At 40.8% G+C, this 16667-nt stretch overlaps 1 protein-coding gene across 6 annotated transcripts in view; it reads right to left on the minus strand.

Annotated features, from left to right (window-relative positions):
* The window catches only part of COL19A1 (collagen type XIX alpha 1 chain), a 220136-nt gene that overhangs the window by 113938 nt on the left and 89531 nt on the right, over positions 1–16667 (minus strand). For all 6 annotated transcript variants that reach the window (XM_063330245.1, XM_063330242.1, XM_063330244.1 and 3 more), the window contains one exon: positions 2084–2137. In XM_063330245.1, the coding sequence (XP_063186315.1) occupies positions 2084–2137 (54 nt within the window). The remainder of the gene's footprint in view (positions 1–2083; positions 2138–16667) is intronic.

Consider the following 16667-nt stretch of genomic DNA (forward strand, 5'->3'; position numbering starts at 1 on the left):
CAAAATGTTCAGTCATCATTTTCAAGTTCTTCACTTGCGAGCACGGAAACCCTCACTCCCCCAGGCAGAGAAAACAGCTGCCAGCAGCTGATACCGCTAGCTTTAAGTGTTTTCAGGCTTTCTTTGTACAGCACTGCAGATTACACCCATGTAAACAGATTAACTTGATTATTTCAGAAATATCAGATGTTACATTTCTGTATGTGGAATGAGTTTGAGAGACACTGATAGCAACCAAGAGTCAATGATACACAGTCCTTTAAATTTAAACTTAATGACTGGCATCTCCATGCATGGTGATAGCTGAATCCGAAGTATTTCATGTAAGTGTTGTTAAAAAGGAATTACGTGTGGATTCAACCAATATAATGTTATATTGCCTTGTGCTATTTTACTTCCAAAATGTTTTAATGACAGTTCCCATGATGATAACCTACCATTCTTGACACATTACAACAGTTCAGTAAATATTTCAAAACATAAAGGTTTGATATTTTACACTTTCACAGTGCCACTATGTCAAATATGTTCTAGAGTTCACCAGATACTTGGTATACCTTACTCTTCCTAAAAGGTTTATGGAACAAGATCCCATGTAGTAAAGGAGATCGTGTAAGACCAACACAGAAATGTCCCCAGAGCTATGGAAAGAAACACAGATGTGTTTTTTCCATCCTGTCAGCATGTATGTATGCGTGACAGAAGTATATGGTTCACCTTTACAGACAGGCAGGCTACAAGAGAATACCTCTTTGAATACCTAAATGTAGTTTCAGTTCAGTACATAGTAGATGTTTTCATATGGAGCACATCCACTATTAGTCAAAAATAGCCCGATTTATCTAGCACTAAATTATAATAACCTAAAATTAGGAAAAATATTTTTATGGTTACAGTATGTGTAGAAGGCCAGACGACATAAAAAGTGTCATAATTATGTGGTCTGTTTTACTGCATTTTCAGTAGACCCAGCTAGACTGTCATAGCATTTTTGTGTCAAATGCTGACCCTTTTACTCTTTTGGTGAAGTTGTTTAAAAGAGTTTTGCTGAAAGTTTTTTTCAAATCCTGTATCTGGATTCCAGTCCTAATGCCAGTCATTCCCCAAAGAATTTGGACAGTCAGGTTCAGATCCGTCTGTGAGATGCTCTCTGCCTTCAACTGCAATGCTTTGCAACTGGAGAGCCAACAGTATCCTGCATTGAAACCTAAACGCAGGTTGACCCTCAGCTAGGTCAAGGAGGAAAAAGAAGGGGAAGAGGGGGATAAAGAAAATTGCTGCTTTTTCTTTTTTTTTTTCTTTTTTCTTTTTTTTTTTTTTAAATCTTGCTGTTCAAATCATGCTGGTTGGCCATTTTAGTATCGTATTGAAAAAAAATAATCTGATTTTCTGCCCTCTTATCTTGGTTTGGTATATACAAAAATAAATTTAAATTTAAAAATAAATTAGGCAAAAGTAAGGTTTATTACTGGGCATGTCTATAGCGCTAGCTCAGGTTCAAGCTTGAACGTGAACTCAATAACCAGGATTATCCAGTATTTTTAGACGCAGATTCATGCTCTACCTCAAATATAGACCAGACCAATTAACTAAGCATGCAATGAAGTCTGGCAGAGGAAAAAAAGTGAAATTTTAACTCAAATTCTCTATCACATGAGCCACATGGCACAGTGAGTGACCCACGGCTCTCACCCAAGAAAGGCTAACAGCCTGTGTATTTTCCTTTTCAGAAACCAAGGCTCCAAGCCTAGCTTTACCCTGCCTCCAGAAGCACCCTCTTTTCCAGCAGATTATCCACCCAGGAGTGTTTCTCGTCTATACTGTGTTGGTTTAATCCCCACACTTGTTTCAGTTTATCTACCATATCCTTATCCATAGCTCCCCTGTCCAACCTGAAGCCCAAAGAACTCACATCTCACCTGAATGCATCTCTTTTTCTTGCCCCATCATCCTGTGGATGTTAACTCTCCAGGCGCACACATTTTGTAAATCCATCACTTGCCTTACGTAAATTCTGAATTTCATTGCTTCACTATCCCCCAAAAAGTTCATAACTTGGCTGTTTCATTATCATTCAGCTTACCTCTCTTCCACGAATGCCTTCTGGTCCTGGTTCTCCTTTATCTCCTTTTTCACCCTAAAAGAATGAAAATTTGTTTTATTGCATATACGCAAGACTAATACTAACCCATGACACTTTTTAACAGGAAAAATATTTTAAGATCCTGGTCTGTTCTACATGAAGTGCTACATATACATTGCTGGCTGCAAAAGCAAAATTATTTCTTACATTCCAACAGAAATTCTTTCCAAAGAAATGCCTCTGAAAAACGTCTCGCGCCCCGAGAGCTACAGCTCTCCCTGCTTCACAGTGCCACTGAACATCAATAAATACGCACCAGAGAAAAATATTCTCGGTTCTCACAGTGCTCCGAGAACATGGTGGTAAAACAGAAATTTACACTGGGGAACAGTTTTCCTTTTGAAAATCTTAACATTGACATTACAATTAATTGCTTTCATTCCCAGACTGTTTTTAAATAAACAATTCTTGGTTTAAATATCTGATAACAGACCTGTCCTCAATATTATTATTTGTCTTTAACTCATACTGGTATATGGTTCACTGATTGCATTTGAAAAATGGAAACCATTTTTGTTCTGAAAACGTTCTCACAAGTAGGAATATGAAAAACACTATGAACCAAAAGAAAAAAAATGGTGGGAAGGATCCTTCAGGATTGACTATACAGGCTGGTTCCTGTGTTTGCTCATGAAACACTGACTATGAAACACAATATTCTTTGTAGGATACATGAAAGGATTCAGTTCTGTATTATCTCTAACTACCATGCTGTTCTAGTTAAAACATATTTCATCAAAGTGAACAAAATACACCTGCTTAAGAAGCATAATTGAAGGGAGAATGTCTTCCAGAGCCAACAAGTGTAAACAGCTCTATAATTGCATCTCTGTCACTAGACTGAACTTTGTCAAATCATAGAAGTAATGTAATTCCGATAAAAGCGTGAGGACTGATACTGGAGTCCAAGCTCTTCAACCAAAGAAAGGGAACAGCCCTGCACTGAATTTCAATTATCTCCAGGGGACTACATTTGTCTGAGCAGGACCTATTCATTATGTCAGCATCATCTTCATAATTCTGTTAGGTAAATGGTATTGAACTGAGATCATTCAGCTAACTCCATTTGCGACACAGCTCTGATTCAGAGCCATTCCTCCAGCGGCAATGACAGAGGGCATTTCATCTAATAATCGGTTTCGCAAGATGAGTTTGTATGAGCTTTCTCAAACAACTGAAGCCTACTAACAAATCAGCAACCGCAAACTGTGAATTTAATAACCCCATGCACAAGATGGCTTTGCTAGTTCACTGTTTCCATTTTAATACATCTTGTGGATAACAAACCCAATGCTATGCATTAGCCTGAATCATACTGTTAATGTTTTTCCTCAAGTATTGCCTTTCTTGCTTGTAAAAAAAAGTAAAAATTAAGCCAGTAAATCTATGCATTTATTCCAAAAGTTTAAATGACAGTTATAGGAATTTAACACTGGTTATTTTAGTATGTTAAATCTGTAACGTTCTCTTTGTCCTATGGGTTTAGACAGTAACTTCCTTTCGCTGTCAGTTTAAAAAAATAACAGTTGAAGTCCCAAACTTACTATTCTTCTTTAAACAGCTCACTAAGAACTTTTAGAAAAAACTGACTTTTCACCACTGCAACACACTGGACATTTAGTACTGCTTTCAGGATTTTTCAACTAACATCACGTATACTGCTACAACCTTGCAATAGCTACAAAGGTACAGTCATATATTTGACATAGTATCTTCTTAACCGGATATATTTCTAGATTTAAAAATCATTCCAATTTACTGAGCTGGTTTTTTTCTTCTATGATTTGTTCATCTGTTTTCATACTTTAAGAGAAAATGATTTAAATATGTTCAGATTTGCTTCAGAAGTAGTAGTATCCTGTAAATTCCTTGATGTATAGGTGGAATCCTAAGGTAAAAGTATCCTGTCAAAATTTGTTGTGCAACATCTACGTTTACGTAAAAACCTAAACAGAGAGCCTAAACCAAAAGATGATCCTCTCCTCACCCTCACTGATTGTTTGCCTTGATGTTAGATGAGCAGCACATGTTGGAGACCATGTCTTTTTCTTCTACAGTAGGCAGACGGTAACTTTAAAATGCTGACGGGCAGCTCTAGACACATACAAGTGTGGTTGGTGAAGGCAGGGAAGAAAGAAAAGCTCCTTTCCTTATGATTTACAAGATATTTGGATTTAAGATGCTTATCAGTTTCTTGGACAAAATGAACAGCACCTCCTACTAATGAGCCCGGACCTCTGCAGAGTCCCAAGAGCCGTGGGCTTTCTGCCAGGTACGCGCTTTTACTATGAACCTATTCTGATTTTTTAATAGAGTAAATCATTTGTCCTCGCCAAGCCTTTCATATGGAATGTCTGTGTCTGCTGTGAAGCCAGAATTCAAATCAAATAGAGGTCCAATTTTTACAATTTATTCTCATGAGAACTGAGCCAAGTCACGCTCATTTCTGCCTTTATGGAGCACACTATACTGCATAATTAACAGCTTCAAATCTAGCCAATTCGCAGAATCACTGAAGTCACTCTGCAGTGTAGAGGAGGCTGTTAATAATCAACATTGTGGCTTACCTCATAGATTAACAATAAAGAGAGAAAAATGTGTTAATGCCGTTTCACATCTAATGTTCCTGCCTGCTTATACTATATTCAGATGAGACAATTAAAGTCTATTTATTGCAAAAACAGGATGATAAAACTCTGGAAGTGCCATGCTTGTTTATTAGCTAGCTAAAACTAATCCAATATAACACTGAATTATTTCTATTTCTTTGGGTGCATTCTGCTCTCGATTACCCCAATGGAACAAGCTGATGGGACTGCTCCAGTATAAGTGCTGGGAGGGATTCAGCGTGCTGTGTATTAACAGCAGAGACACTGAACTCGGTGGTAACATTCTTTAATCAGAACCAGGGGTTCACGCGTGGCCTCTGCAAGACTGGAGTACCAGCCTTCAACTCACTTGTCATCTTTTTGACAAACTGCCTCCTTTTCCTTGCATATTGTTTCCTCCTTATTATAACAGGAAAGCAATGCATTTGGAAATAACATACATTCATACCTAAAGATTTACCTAAAAAGGTAAAGTTTGTTTTGCAGTGCTGCCCTGTTAATGATACTAATCGGGAATTCCTGATATCCTTTGTTCCAAACATTTTCAAGTACCATTGTTAACAATAGCTGAAATACGCTCCAAAGTAACTTGCTTACCTAACTTGCTATCACTAACTTAGTACGGATACCTTATAATTTTTAACCTCTGAAACTCCGTGATTTTACCCTACATATCTTTAAGATAGTATGCAAGGAAATGAATGAGCGACACAAGAAGCTTACTTCCAAACAGGCTGTAACCCTATATCACAGAAGACCACTACTTAAGCAGAGCGAGAACGAGACAGCATAAAACATTGCAGAAATACACTTCCGTTTCTAGTAAAATAAAATCAACAGTGATGACCTGGGAGGATGTCACCATGAAGCCCATGTCTTCCAAACCCACCTATTTAAGATACTCACAGCAAGAAAGTGGGTGATCACAAAGCTTCATAGGCATTAGCAATTCAGAAAGCTCAATAAATACACTTATCAAGAAACCAGGACCAAAAAACTTCTGATTCCAAAATGTGCCATCACCATCTCGTGAAAGAGCCCCAAACAACAGCTGTTGTGCCTGACCAAGCCGGATAACACGTCAGGAGAAAGATCTTTCCTTCCTGCTTCACTTAGACAGACTGAGCAATACTGAAGAAGTTCATACCGGCTAACTACTGGTCAGTGTCACGCATCACATTTCTAAGCAAGCTCTAAGCATTTCTAAGCCAGAGAGGCTACATAAAGGCAAACTACCACCTCAATTGAATCCAAAATCTCAGGCACAGAATGATCTGAAGCCAGGCCAACCTGTGGCTCCTAAACTACACTGAAGAATTGCCTCTTCCAGCCATCCATTTTCATTTGTTGTAGAAAAAATCTTAAAACGCCAAATGACTTCAATCAATCAGAACAGCCATCAAAAAACTCCAAGTCCAATATATGTCACAGTGTAGTGCTCTCCACATGGAGAAATCAAATGCACAAATAACAAGTAAAGAATAATCCCTATAACACTACTGGATCTAGGGATTTTCACGGATCACACAGCGAGCAGACTGTAACACAAAGCTATTTTTAGAAGGTTAAACTCCATTCTTCATTTGCCAAATGCAAATTGAAAAAAGCCAATTATTCTGGTTTACTTGCCACTTATGAGAACAGTGAAAAACAGTGGCTAGTTCAGGGCATCATATTTTTCATGAAACTTTGTCAACTTTTAGGTATCTGCTCTTCTCCAAATCAGAATGTTAGAAAGTTTGAGAAAAAAGTTAGGAGTAAAAAGTGAACATGGGACACACTGATTAATCTCATATATGGAAAAGAATGCTATAAACGGGACAATAAGTTTTCCATAGTAATAACAGAAATAATGGATTTAATTTGCAGCCAAAAGGAACTGGAGGCAGGGGAGGGGGGGGAATTGTGGTTAAAAAGGCAGAGAAGTACTGCAACTCTCTAAAAATACAGTAAAATTGCCTTAACTTTAGATTTTGCTTGAGAATGCTCTGGACAGAACTGATGATACGTCATTGTACGTGTGTCTTTATGGAGGTGAGGCAGATATAACCCCGTGCACTCTTCCAGGGTAACATTTCCTCTAGACTGCTCCTTGGTTCTGCTATGGTTGCTCTCTCTTGGAAAATGTGACAAAGTCATATGTTAAAATAGTTTTAGCTTTTCTTAGGATAATGTCCTTGCTGAGTAATGACTACAGTGTTTGCAGGAGGCACATGTCTTAAGGAGTCAGAATTATCTCTTTTAATAAATAAATTCTCTTTTTTCATGAAGGTATTGAAAGACAGACAAACATTAATTCAAATGCCAGCAATATACAGGATCACAATACGACCGAGCTGTTTGCACTGTCAGCATGCCATTACCACCGAGCACAGTGATTGAATAGTATCAGCTCAGAGATAAAGAACAGCAAAATAAAAACCAAACCAAATAACACAGACGAACGAGGAGTGGAAAGATAAACCTATTCTGAAGAGTTAGCAACCTCTTTAGATTGAAGGACTGCATCAACATTCCATCAAGTCACGTAGTTTAGGCGTACTTTTACATTCTTCACAAAAGCTAAACATTGCAACATCCACAAACACCTATTTCTAGAATAGTCTAGCAATTTCATGGCACCCTGGCAGGTAATAAACTGTCCCCAGTTATTGCCTTATTGAAATATTTTCTTACATAGCCTACAGAACTACGATATACTTGAGAACTAAGCCTTCAGAAATCTCAAATTCTATTCTTTCACACCTAGAAAATGCCACAGCAAGGCTACCAGCAACACCTTATCGAAAACACAAGTGAACAGACCTTACAGATCTCTGAATCTCACCTTGGTCTTTTCTTCAATGTAACCCTATCTTGTGGAAATCTAAAAGACTGCCTAACATTCCCTGACGCCAACTGGAACTAGTAGTTAAGTTCATTAATGAAATACTAAAAGTCATTAAATAATACCGTGATAAGCAGAAAAGATAATTTATGTAGAATAGCACATAACATAATTTTTCATCTAAGAGACTTGTTTGGGTAAAAGAAACATAAAGACACAACCTCATCCTTTTGGGGGACATCCTTTGGAATAGCCAGCACCAGAAGAAAAAACACTGAAATTTTGGATAACTCCTGCTTGCTACAATCTAACATTTAGGTTTGTTATTCAATAATAAATGTCCCAAATGAATGTTCTCAGGCTTAAGACGCTCACACTGGCTTTTTTTTTTTTTTGCCACATATAATTTAGATGTTGTGGTTTGCAAACTTTGCTCTGTATGCTCTCCTGCCACGGCTCATCCTGCCACCATCTTCAAACCCTTCAGCGTCAAGGAGAAAAAACAAAATCAACATCCAAAACTCCACTCTTTTCGGTAATTATTTGATCATATATTCCCAGACTTAATTTAACTTCTTAATCCAAAATTAAAGTTTTATTCATTAAAATAAGAAAAATAATACAAACTAAATCATGAGCTACCTGAAAGTAGAGTTTCAGTCTCCTAGAAAATATGTATTCTTAACATCCACTTGAATACATTAATACTCTCGTCAGAGAAAGCACAATCAATCAAGTAAAATGTGTTTATAAGGAAAAGTCACTAAGCTTTTTTGTGGTGATCTTCATTTGCAAGTGCTACTTAGTATTTACGTGTAGAGGCTTTAGTGGATGTAAATAACTTTCTAAAATAAGTCAAAGCTTCACAAAAATCAATACGATGTTTATTTCAAGAATTTGCATCTACAGAAAGAAATCACAGAATGTATTTTAAAGACTCTGAAAAAACCCACTGTGAATAGTAACGGATATTCTATTCTTTACTCACTCCATCTGTCTGAGTTCTACAATACATTCTATACATGGAACATCACTTCAATTTAAAAATTTGTCTATTCCTCATCATTTATTTTGCTATACCTTTCCTCATAATCCAAAAGCAAAAGGCTCTCCAAACTACAAAGACGCATGAATTCAGTCAGGCAACTCATACATGCAACTTTCAATGACGAGGCCACACGGGGTACATTCATAGTCCAGTTTTCTTCTCCTAATACAGTGTCTCTGGCTAATCTCATCTGCAAATATAAAAATCAACAATCATTTTTATGAGTCATCGTTTACACTTCTCCTCCAGACTTGCCTTCTGTCCAAGAGAACATCTGAACTTTCCAGTACCTTCTTGTTGATATCTAACAATTATAATTAGTTTTAAATGTTTCTTTCAACAGTCTTTCCTTGAGAAAGCTTCCTCTTTTGTCACTGAAAAAACACTGATTCTATTGGTCACCAACAACTGGAATAATCTTGACGCGAGTCGCTCAGATACAAACCACATCCAGACCACAGACAACCTTCTTCAGCTATCTCCAGAGCTACCACTTTCAGCCAGATTTGATCATGCTATTTTCACAAATCCTCCCTCACCCTGCTCTCACCCACCCATTAGGAACGTCATCACTAAAACTCTGTTCATCATTTATCTTCTTCTTTGCTGGTTCTCATGCACACATACTTAAATACTGGGAAACCTAAGTACTAACCTCAGTGCACAACTCGGCATTGCAAGGCTTACACGGAGTCAATACATTTATCCCCATTCAATAACCTCTCCCTTCAGCCCAACACTTCTCCGGTGCGATGAGCACAAGATCTATACAACTATAGCTGAAGCATCATCTTTTATACTATTCATTTCTTAATTAACCATCCAATCCGGTTGTTCTGTAGGTATCCACCTTCCGTCTTAAATCTTATATTTTAATTATAATATCTTTGGGATGAGATAAATGGTCTGCTCTGTCTTTGTACTGTGCCTAACACAAGGGAATTGTAACACGTTTTGACTTGCACAAATACTTAAGCTTTTACAGAATTTTGCTTTTTCATCACTTACAAACAAAACTAATAGTTGAATTTGGCTCTAAGTTTCCAGCGCCAAACTCCACGATAATTTTGAATTTAAGTATCCTGCGTATCTATCAGTAGATTAAAACCTAAAAAGAAAAAAGCTGTCTCGTTTAATGAGCACATTATTTTTCCCCTTCTTAAGTAAATACTACAAATGGATTTGACTTTCAGCTACAATTGTTTAAAATTCTATCTGTCTTTTAATGGGGAGGTTTCTGTTTATACTGGCTTAGTGTTAGTGTGGAATGAAGATTTTTCCGTAGGAGGAATAAACTAGTTTCTTTTCAAGGCTGGTCTCCTAAGGCAACCTAAAGCCTATCCGTTCTTGTCAGCAGTTGACAAGTAGTATTGCTTTCACAGAACGTAGTATTTTTTAGACACACATGCTTTCATGGTTTTGGCAGGCTATTGCTATTGTTATTTAGACTCTAAAAGATGTTCTGCAGATGGTTAAAGCAATGTCAAGTGTTTGCGCAAGCTGAATGGACTGCTACGTCTTTTCTGCAAAGGCTGCACCTTCACGTTTATTTCTGTGACGCCACAACCAAAATAATGGCATTTTCTGTAGCTGAGACTACTAACCGTGTTCATCAGGCTCACACAGACAACAGTGTTGGTTACCTCTGCTCTCTTAGACTACAGTAAGTAGTTTATTAAGGTCATAAAAATGCATACTTTGGACCAGGAAATTGGGGTTTCAATAAAGCTCTTGTGGACCCTGGTACAATCTAAAGGTGTGATGTTCTCAGTCTTCTACTGAATATTTATCTGAGGAGCAGGCTTGATCTGTGTTCAAATTAAGCACCCCTTGCTCAGTCAGACTTCACTAAGGCCAGTTCAAAACACAGCTAGAAAAGGAGGAAATGGCTGCCTTTAGCATCAAATTTAGTAATTCTAGATCTAATGCAGGAAGTTTTCTCTCTTTTTGAGAGGATCAAAATCCACAGCTCCCACTTCCCTGGCAACTGTCCATACAACCAGCCCATAGGGTACCGTGCGTGAAAACAATTGTCGTATTTCTGGTATAGCGCGGCCACTGTGCAGTGAAGTGTAAAAAATAAATGGGTCTAGAATATATAGGTGAGAGAATGTTCTGCAGCCTACTGAAGGGAAGGAAGCATCTTTAGAAAGGGCATCCTGGGCAATTTGAGCTGTATTTACTGGCTGGCTATTGACAACAGAAGCAAGTTTAAGTTAACACTGGCTTTCAATAAGTACAAAAAAAAACTCATAAAAGCATACAGGGAAAACTTCTTTAGCTATGCACAACATATTTTGGCCTCACCATATGAGGAAGATCAACAATACGCTCCCTGTACACTTTTAAGGCAATTCAGTCTCCACTTACTGTCACAGAAACTCAAAACTATTGTAAATTAGCTGCTCTTCTAAGTTAGCTTCTTTTCTTTCTTAAACTAAAATTTAAGAATACACAAAGACGGCCCATGAGCGTACTGTACAGAGTAGCAGCATAAAGCCGCTGATTGGATTAGCTACATTAGACACATACTTCTGTACAATTTACCATTCTTTAACTTTTGTGCAGATCTTTGATAACAGCCTTAATACCCTTGACTTGTGCGCCTGCTATGTCAGGTCTTCTTCAAAGTAAGTATTTTCTAGGTATGTCCACGTTAGCAAACAGTGTGGCACAGAAGAAGATCTATAGAGCAAATGATGCAGAGTACTAGATGTTCACAATATATGTATTTTATTGGAGCTATTCCAAACCTACCTTGGAGCAGCTTTAGTCTGTTTTCAAAAACTCAAGAGCCTTTAGCAATTGCAACACCTTAGGCTTGTTCCTGGAGTACATCTTTCAGTATAGCTTCATCCAAAAGGAACCATACTGTTCTTCTCCAGCCGGTCATTAACATACACCTATTTTTCTGAAATACCTTGGTTGCCGAAGTCTGGAGAAACAGAATCTACTGGAATATAACCCAGTAAACAGAGGCGCTTTTTTGGTGAAAACAGTTACTGGATTTATTCACTTTACTAGGCACCGCACAAACAGTTGCAATAGCAATGCACAGGGACACTGGGGATAGGAAGAAGCAGCTGGAAAGGAGGAGATGGGGTAGGAAGACTGTTTTTATCATTGACAGTATTACCTTAACAAACACCAACTACTGCTAAGTGGAGGGAAAAAAAAAGTGCTTTGGAGACTTAAATACACTTAAACGTGTATTTTGCTGACTTTTCAGTAGTAGCATCCACATCTGGCTTTGCAGGTTGTGGAAAGCTTCCCCCACTCACATGCGCACACAGAGGTTTATTTTCAGTACATTCAGAAAAAAAGGTCCTGCCATCTCCTGTTCTCCAGTGACCAATGTGAGTAGCTGTTCTGTTGTTTCTTCTTTCATCACACTCTGTTCATGAATTCTGATCCTTATCCTAATTGCAAACAACTCTCACTCAAACTTGTAAGAGCCCACTTAGGGAGCCCGTTGACTTAAACACACGTATATCATCTGCAGATTTATTTCTTCACATTCATGCCTATTTTAGAAATATCACATAAAAGAATTTTTTAAAAGGTGGCACAATATGAGGCTAAACTATAAGAACTACAAGGCTGCACAAGGATACATGTGATGTATGCTGAACGATGTTTTCTAATATTGCAGCATCAATACCATTTTATTACACTATCCTATTGCCTCTTCTCATTAGATACCTGTCCGTACACTCTTTTCCCTAAAGAATAATCCCCTGCAACAGCGCATACAACATAATCTCACTGATAGTAGCAGCTGCAATGTACTGATGGCCTCCTTGCTGTGGAGCCCCGCCAGCTCAGTCTTGCAGTGCATCTTTGCTCAGCAGCTCCCAAGAACTGCCTCCCCTTTGAGAGAACGGAGATTCACACGTCAGGAGCTCTATTCAGTTTGCCATGATAAAGTTATACACTGCACCTGCCAGCAAGGATTCAGTTATGCTTACTCTCTATTGCTGTAATGCCGCCTTCCTCCAGAGCCTCCTTCCTGGCTTGAAGTTCTTGGTAAAGAAAGCTTTCCTTTAATAACTGCACCGCAGTCATCAAAAGAATTAAGTCAAAAGTGATTTAATTTGGAAATCTATCACTTGATATGTTACTAAATATTTTTGTGATTGTTTTGTATTTTCTAGAAGGGGATGACTTATTCTAGCACACACATAAATATGTATGTAAACACACAAGCGTATTAGTGTAAATGTGCACTTTCAACTGGAAATCGAGGAAATACAATCACTTCAAGTTAAACCTATCATCAGATTTGGGATCAAGAAAAAATATTCCACCTAGATTATGCTGTAAAGAAGAAAAGATGGGTCATTGTCATAGGTGACTCGCTACTGAAGGGAGTGGAAGGCCCAATATGCAGACTGGACCCGGTGCATAGGGAGGACTGCTGCCTCCCTGGGTCCAGGTCAAGGACGTGAAGAGGATGCTTCCTTCCCTGGTACGGCCCTTCAGACTATTACCTGGTTTTGATCTTTCAGGTAGGCAGTGATGAGGTAACAAAAAGAAGTCCAAAGGCAATGAAGAAAGATTTCAAGACCCTGGGATAGCTGATTAAGGGATCGGGAGCACAAGTTGTGTTTTCCTCTATCCCCCCAGTTGTGGGGAATGATGAAGGGGTAAATAGGAGGAGCCAGCAGATCAATGCCTGACTTGGAGCCTGGTGCTACTGGCAGGACTTTGGGTACTTTGATCATGGCCTGATCTACAAAACACCAGGCCTGCTGGTAACAGGTGGGAATACACTGTCTTCCAGGGGCAAAAGGGTTCTAGGACAAGAGTTATCAGGGCTCATTGATAGGGCTTTAAACTAGATTTGAAGGTGGGTGGGGATGGTACTGGGCTTGCTGGTGAGGTGCCAGGGCGTAGTTGCTCAGCACCTGTGGGCGAGTGTGCCAGTATTTCTGAGAGCCAGAAGGCACACCACATCTCAAGGGTCAAGACTACACACATGACTCCCTCTCTGAAATGCTTATATACCAATGCATGCAGCATGGGGAATAAGCAGGAAGAGCTGGAGATCTGTGTGTGGTTGCAGGGCCACGAGCTCATTGCAATTACTGATACGTGGTGGGACAGCTCACGTGACTGGAATGATGTCATGGATGGCTACGTCCTTTTCAGGAAAGACAGATCAGGGAGATGTGGTGGTGGAATTGCACTCTATGTGAGAGAGCAACTGGAATGCATTGAGCCCTCACTAGGGGCGGATGAAGAGAGGGTCAAGAGCTTACGGGTAAAGATTAAGGGGCAGGCAAATATGAGGGACACTGTTGTGGGTGTTTATTACAGGCCACCTAATCAGGATGGGGAAGCTGATGAGGCTTTCTACAGACAGCTGAAGGTAGTCTCGCAATTGCAGGCCTTGGTTCTCATGGGGGACTTCAACCACCTTGATATCTGCTGGGAAGACCACACAGCCAGGCACGCACAGTCCAGGAGGCTCCTCCAGTGCATTGATGATAACTTTTTGACACAGGTGGTACAGGAGCCAACAAGGAGAGGAGCACTCCTGGACCTGGTACTGACAAACACAGAGGGACTGGTGGAGGACGTTAAGGTTGGGGGCACCCTAGGTTGTAGTGATCATGAAATGATAGAGTTCAGGATCATGGGTACCATGCACAAAACAACAAGAAGTAAAATTACAATCTTGGACTTCAGAAGGACTAACTTCGACCTCTTCAAGAAACTGCTTGGAGAGATCCCGTGGGCTAGGGCTCTGGAAGGCAAAGGGGCTCAAGAAAGCTGGTTGGTATTCAAAGACCACTTCCCCCAAGCTCAGGATCTGTGCATCCCTAAGAGCAAGAAATCAGCCAAGGGACGCAGGAGACCTGCATGGTTGAGCGGGGAGCTTCTGAAAAAGCTCAAGTGGAAGAAGGAAGTTTACAGTAAGTGGAAGAAGGGACTGACCCCTTCGGAGGATTACAAGAATGCCGCCAGAGCATGCAGGGATGAAACAAGGAAAGCCAAGGCCACCTTGGAATTAAACCTGGCTAGGGATGTCAAGCTCAACAGGAAGGGCTTCTACAAGTATATTGGATGCAAAAGGAAGACCAGAGAAGTTGTGGGCCCACTGTTGAACGAGACAGGAGCCATGGTGACGGAGGATGCGGAGAAGGCGGAGTTACCGAATGCCTTCTTTGCTTTGGTCTTTACTGCTCGGCCCAGCCCTCAGGAGTCCTAGGCTTTGGGGAAAGTAACGGGGAAAGAAGACAACTTCCCCTGGGTTGAGGAGGATCGAGTGAGGGATCAATTAGATATTCACAACTCCATGGGCCCCAATGGGATGCATGCGAGAGTGCTGAGGGAGCTGGCAGAAGTCATTGCTGGGCCACTCTCCATCATCTTTGAAAGGTCCTGGAGATCAGGCGAGGTGCCTGAGGACTGGAGGAAAGACAACGTCACTCCAGTCTTCAAAAAAGGCAAGAAGGAGGAGCCGGGGAACTACAGGCCAGTCAGCCTCACCTCCATCCCTGGAAAGATGACGGAACAGCTCGTTCTGGGCATCATCTCAAGGCATGTGGAGGGAAAGAAAGCTATCAGAAGTACTCAACATGGATTCAGCAAGGGGAAATCATGTCTGACTAAACTGATAGCCTTCTATGATGGCATGACTGGATGGATAGATGAGGGGAGGCCGGTAGATGTGGTCTACCTTGACTTAAGCAAGGCGTTCGACACGGTCTCCCGCAGCATCCTCATAGGGAAGCTTAGGAAGAGTGCGCTTGATGAATGGACAGTGGGGTGGATAGATAACTGGTTGAAAGACAGAGCTCAGAGGGTAGTGATTAGGGACACAGAGTCTAGTTGGAGGTCAGTGACGAGTGGTGTTCCCCAGGGGTCAGTACTGGGTCCAGTCCTCTTCAGTATATTCATCGATGACCTGGACAAGGGGATAGAGTGCACCCTCAGCGAGTTCACTGATGACACAAAGCTGGGGGGGGGGAGGTGGCTGACACACCGGAAGGCTGTGCCGCCATCCAGAGAGACCTGGATAGGCTGGAGAGTTGGGCAAAGAGGAACCTTATGAAATTCAACAAGGGCAAGTGTAGGGTGCTGCACCTGGGGAGGAATAACCCCATGCACCAGTACAGGTTGGGGGCTGACCTGCTGGAGAGCAGCTTGGTGGAAAGAGACCTGGGAGTCCTGGTGGACAACAGGATGACCATGAGCCAGCAATGTGCCCTCATGGCCAAAAAGGCCAATGGCATCCTGGGGTGCGTCAAGAAGAGTGTGGCCAGCAGGTCAAGGGAGGTCATCCTCCCCCTCTACTCTGCCTTGGTGAGGCCGCACCTGGAGTACTGTGTCCAGTTCTGGGCTCCCCGGTTCAAGAAGGACAGGGAACTGCTGGAGAGGGTAGTACAGCAAAGGGCTACCAAGATGATTAGGGGACTCGAACACCTCTCTTATGAAGAAAGGCTGAGGGATTTGGGTCTCTTCAGTCTGGAAAAAGAATGACTAAGGGGGGACCTTATCAACACTTATAAATACTTAAAGGGTGGGTGTCAGGAGGATGGGGCCAGGCTCTTGTCAGTGGTGCCCAGGGACAGGACAAGAGGTAATGGGCACAAACTTGAACATAGGAAGTTCCACCTAAACATGAGGAGGAACTTCTTTACCCTGAGGGTGGCAGAGCCCTGGAACAGGCTGCCCAGAGAGGTGGTGGAGTCTCCGTCTCTGGAGACATTCAAAACCCACCTGGACGCATTCCTGTGCAACCTGCTCTAGGTGACCTTGCTCTGGCAGGGGGGTTGGACTAGATGATCTCCAGAGGTCCCTTCCAACCCTATGGTTCTAGGATTCTATGTAAGACCACATCAATGATACTACCTGAAGTTATCCAGAACCCATATCTGTAAGGAGCTGAAGTACTCATGTTATGGTACGCTCTACCTACAATGCTTCTCACAGCACTTCCAGTTAAAGATAACTCTTTCTTCAAATATATTATGCAAAGGTATTAGTGAAATGTAAACAGCTTTTAGAAAAGTAAAATAGGCAAAGAGAATG

The sequence above is a fragment of the Chroicocephalus ridibundus genome, chromosome 3 (genome assembly GCF_963924245.1).
Source record: "Chroicocephalus ridibundus chromosome 3, bChrRid1.1, whole genome shotgun sequence".
Classification (NCBI taxonomy): domain Eukaryota; kingdom Metazoa; phylum Chordata; class Aves; order Charadriiformes; family Laridae; genus Chroicocephalus; species Chroicocephalus ridibundus.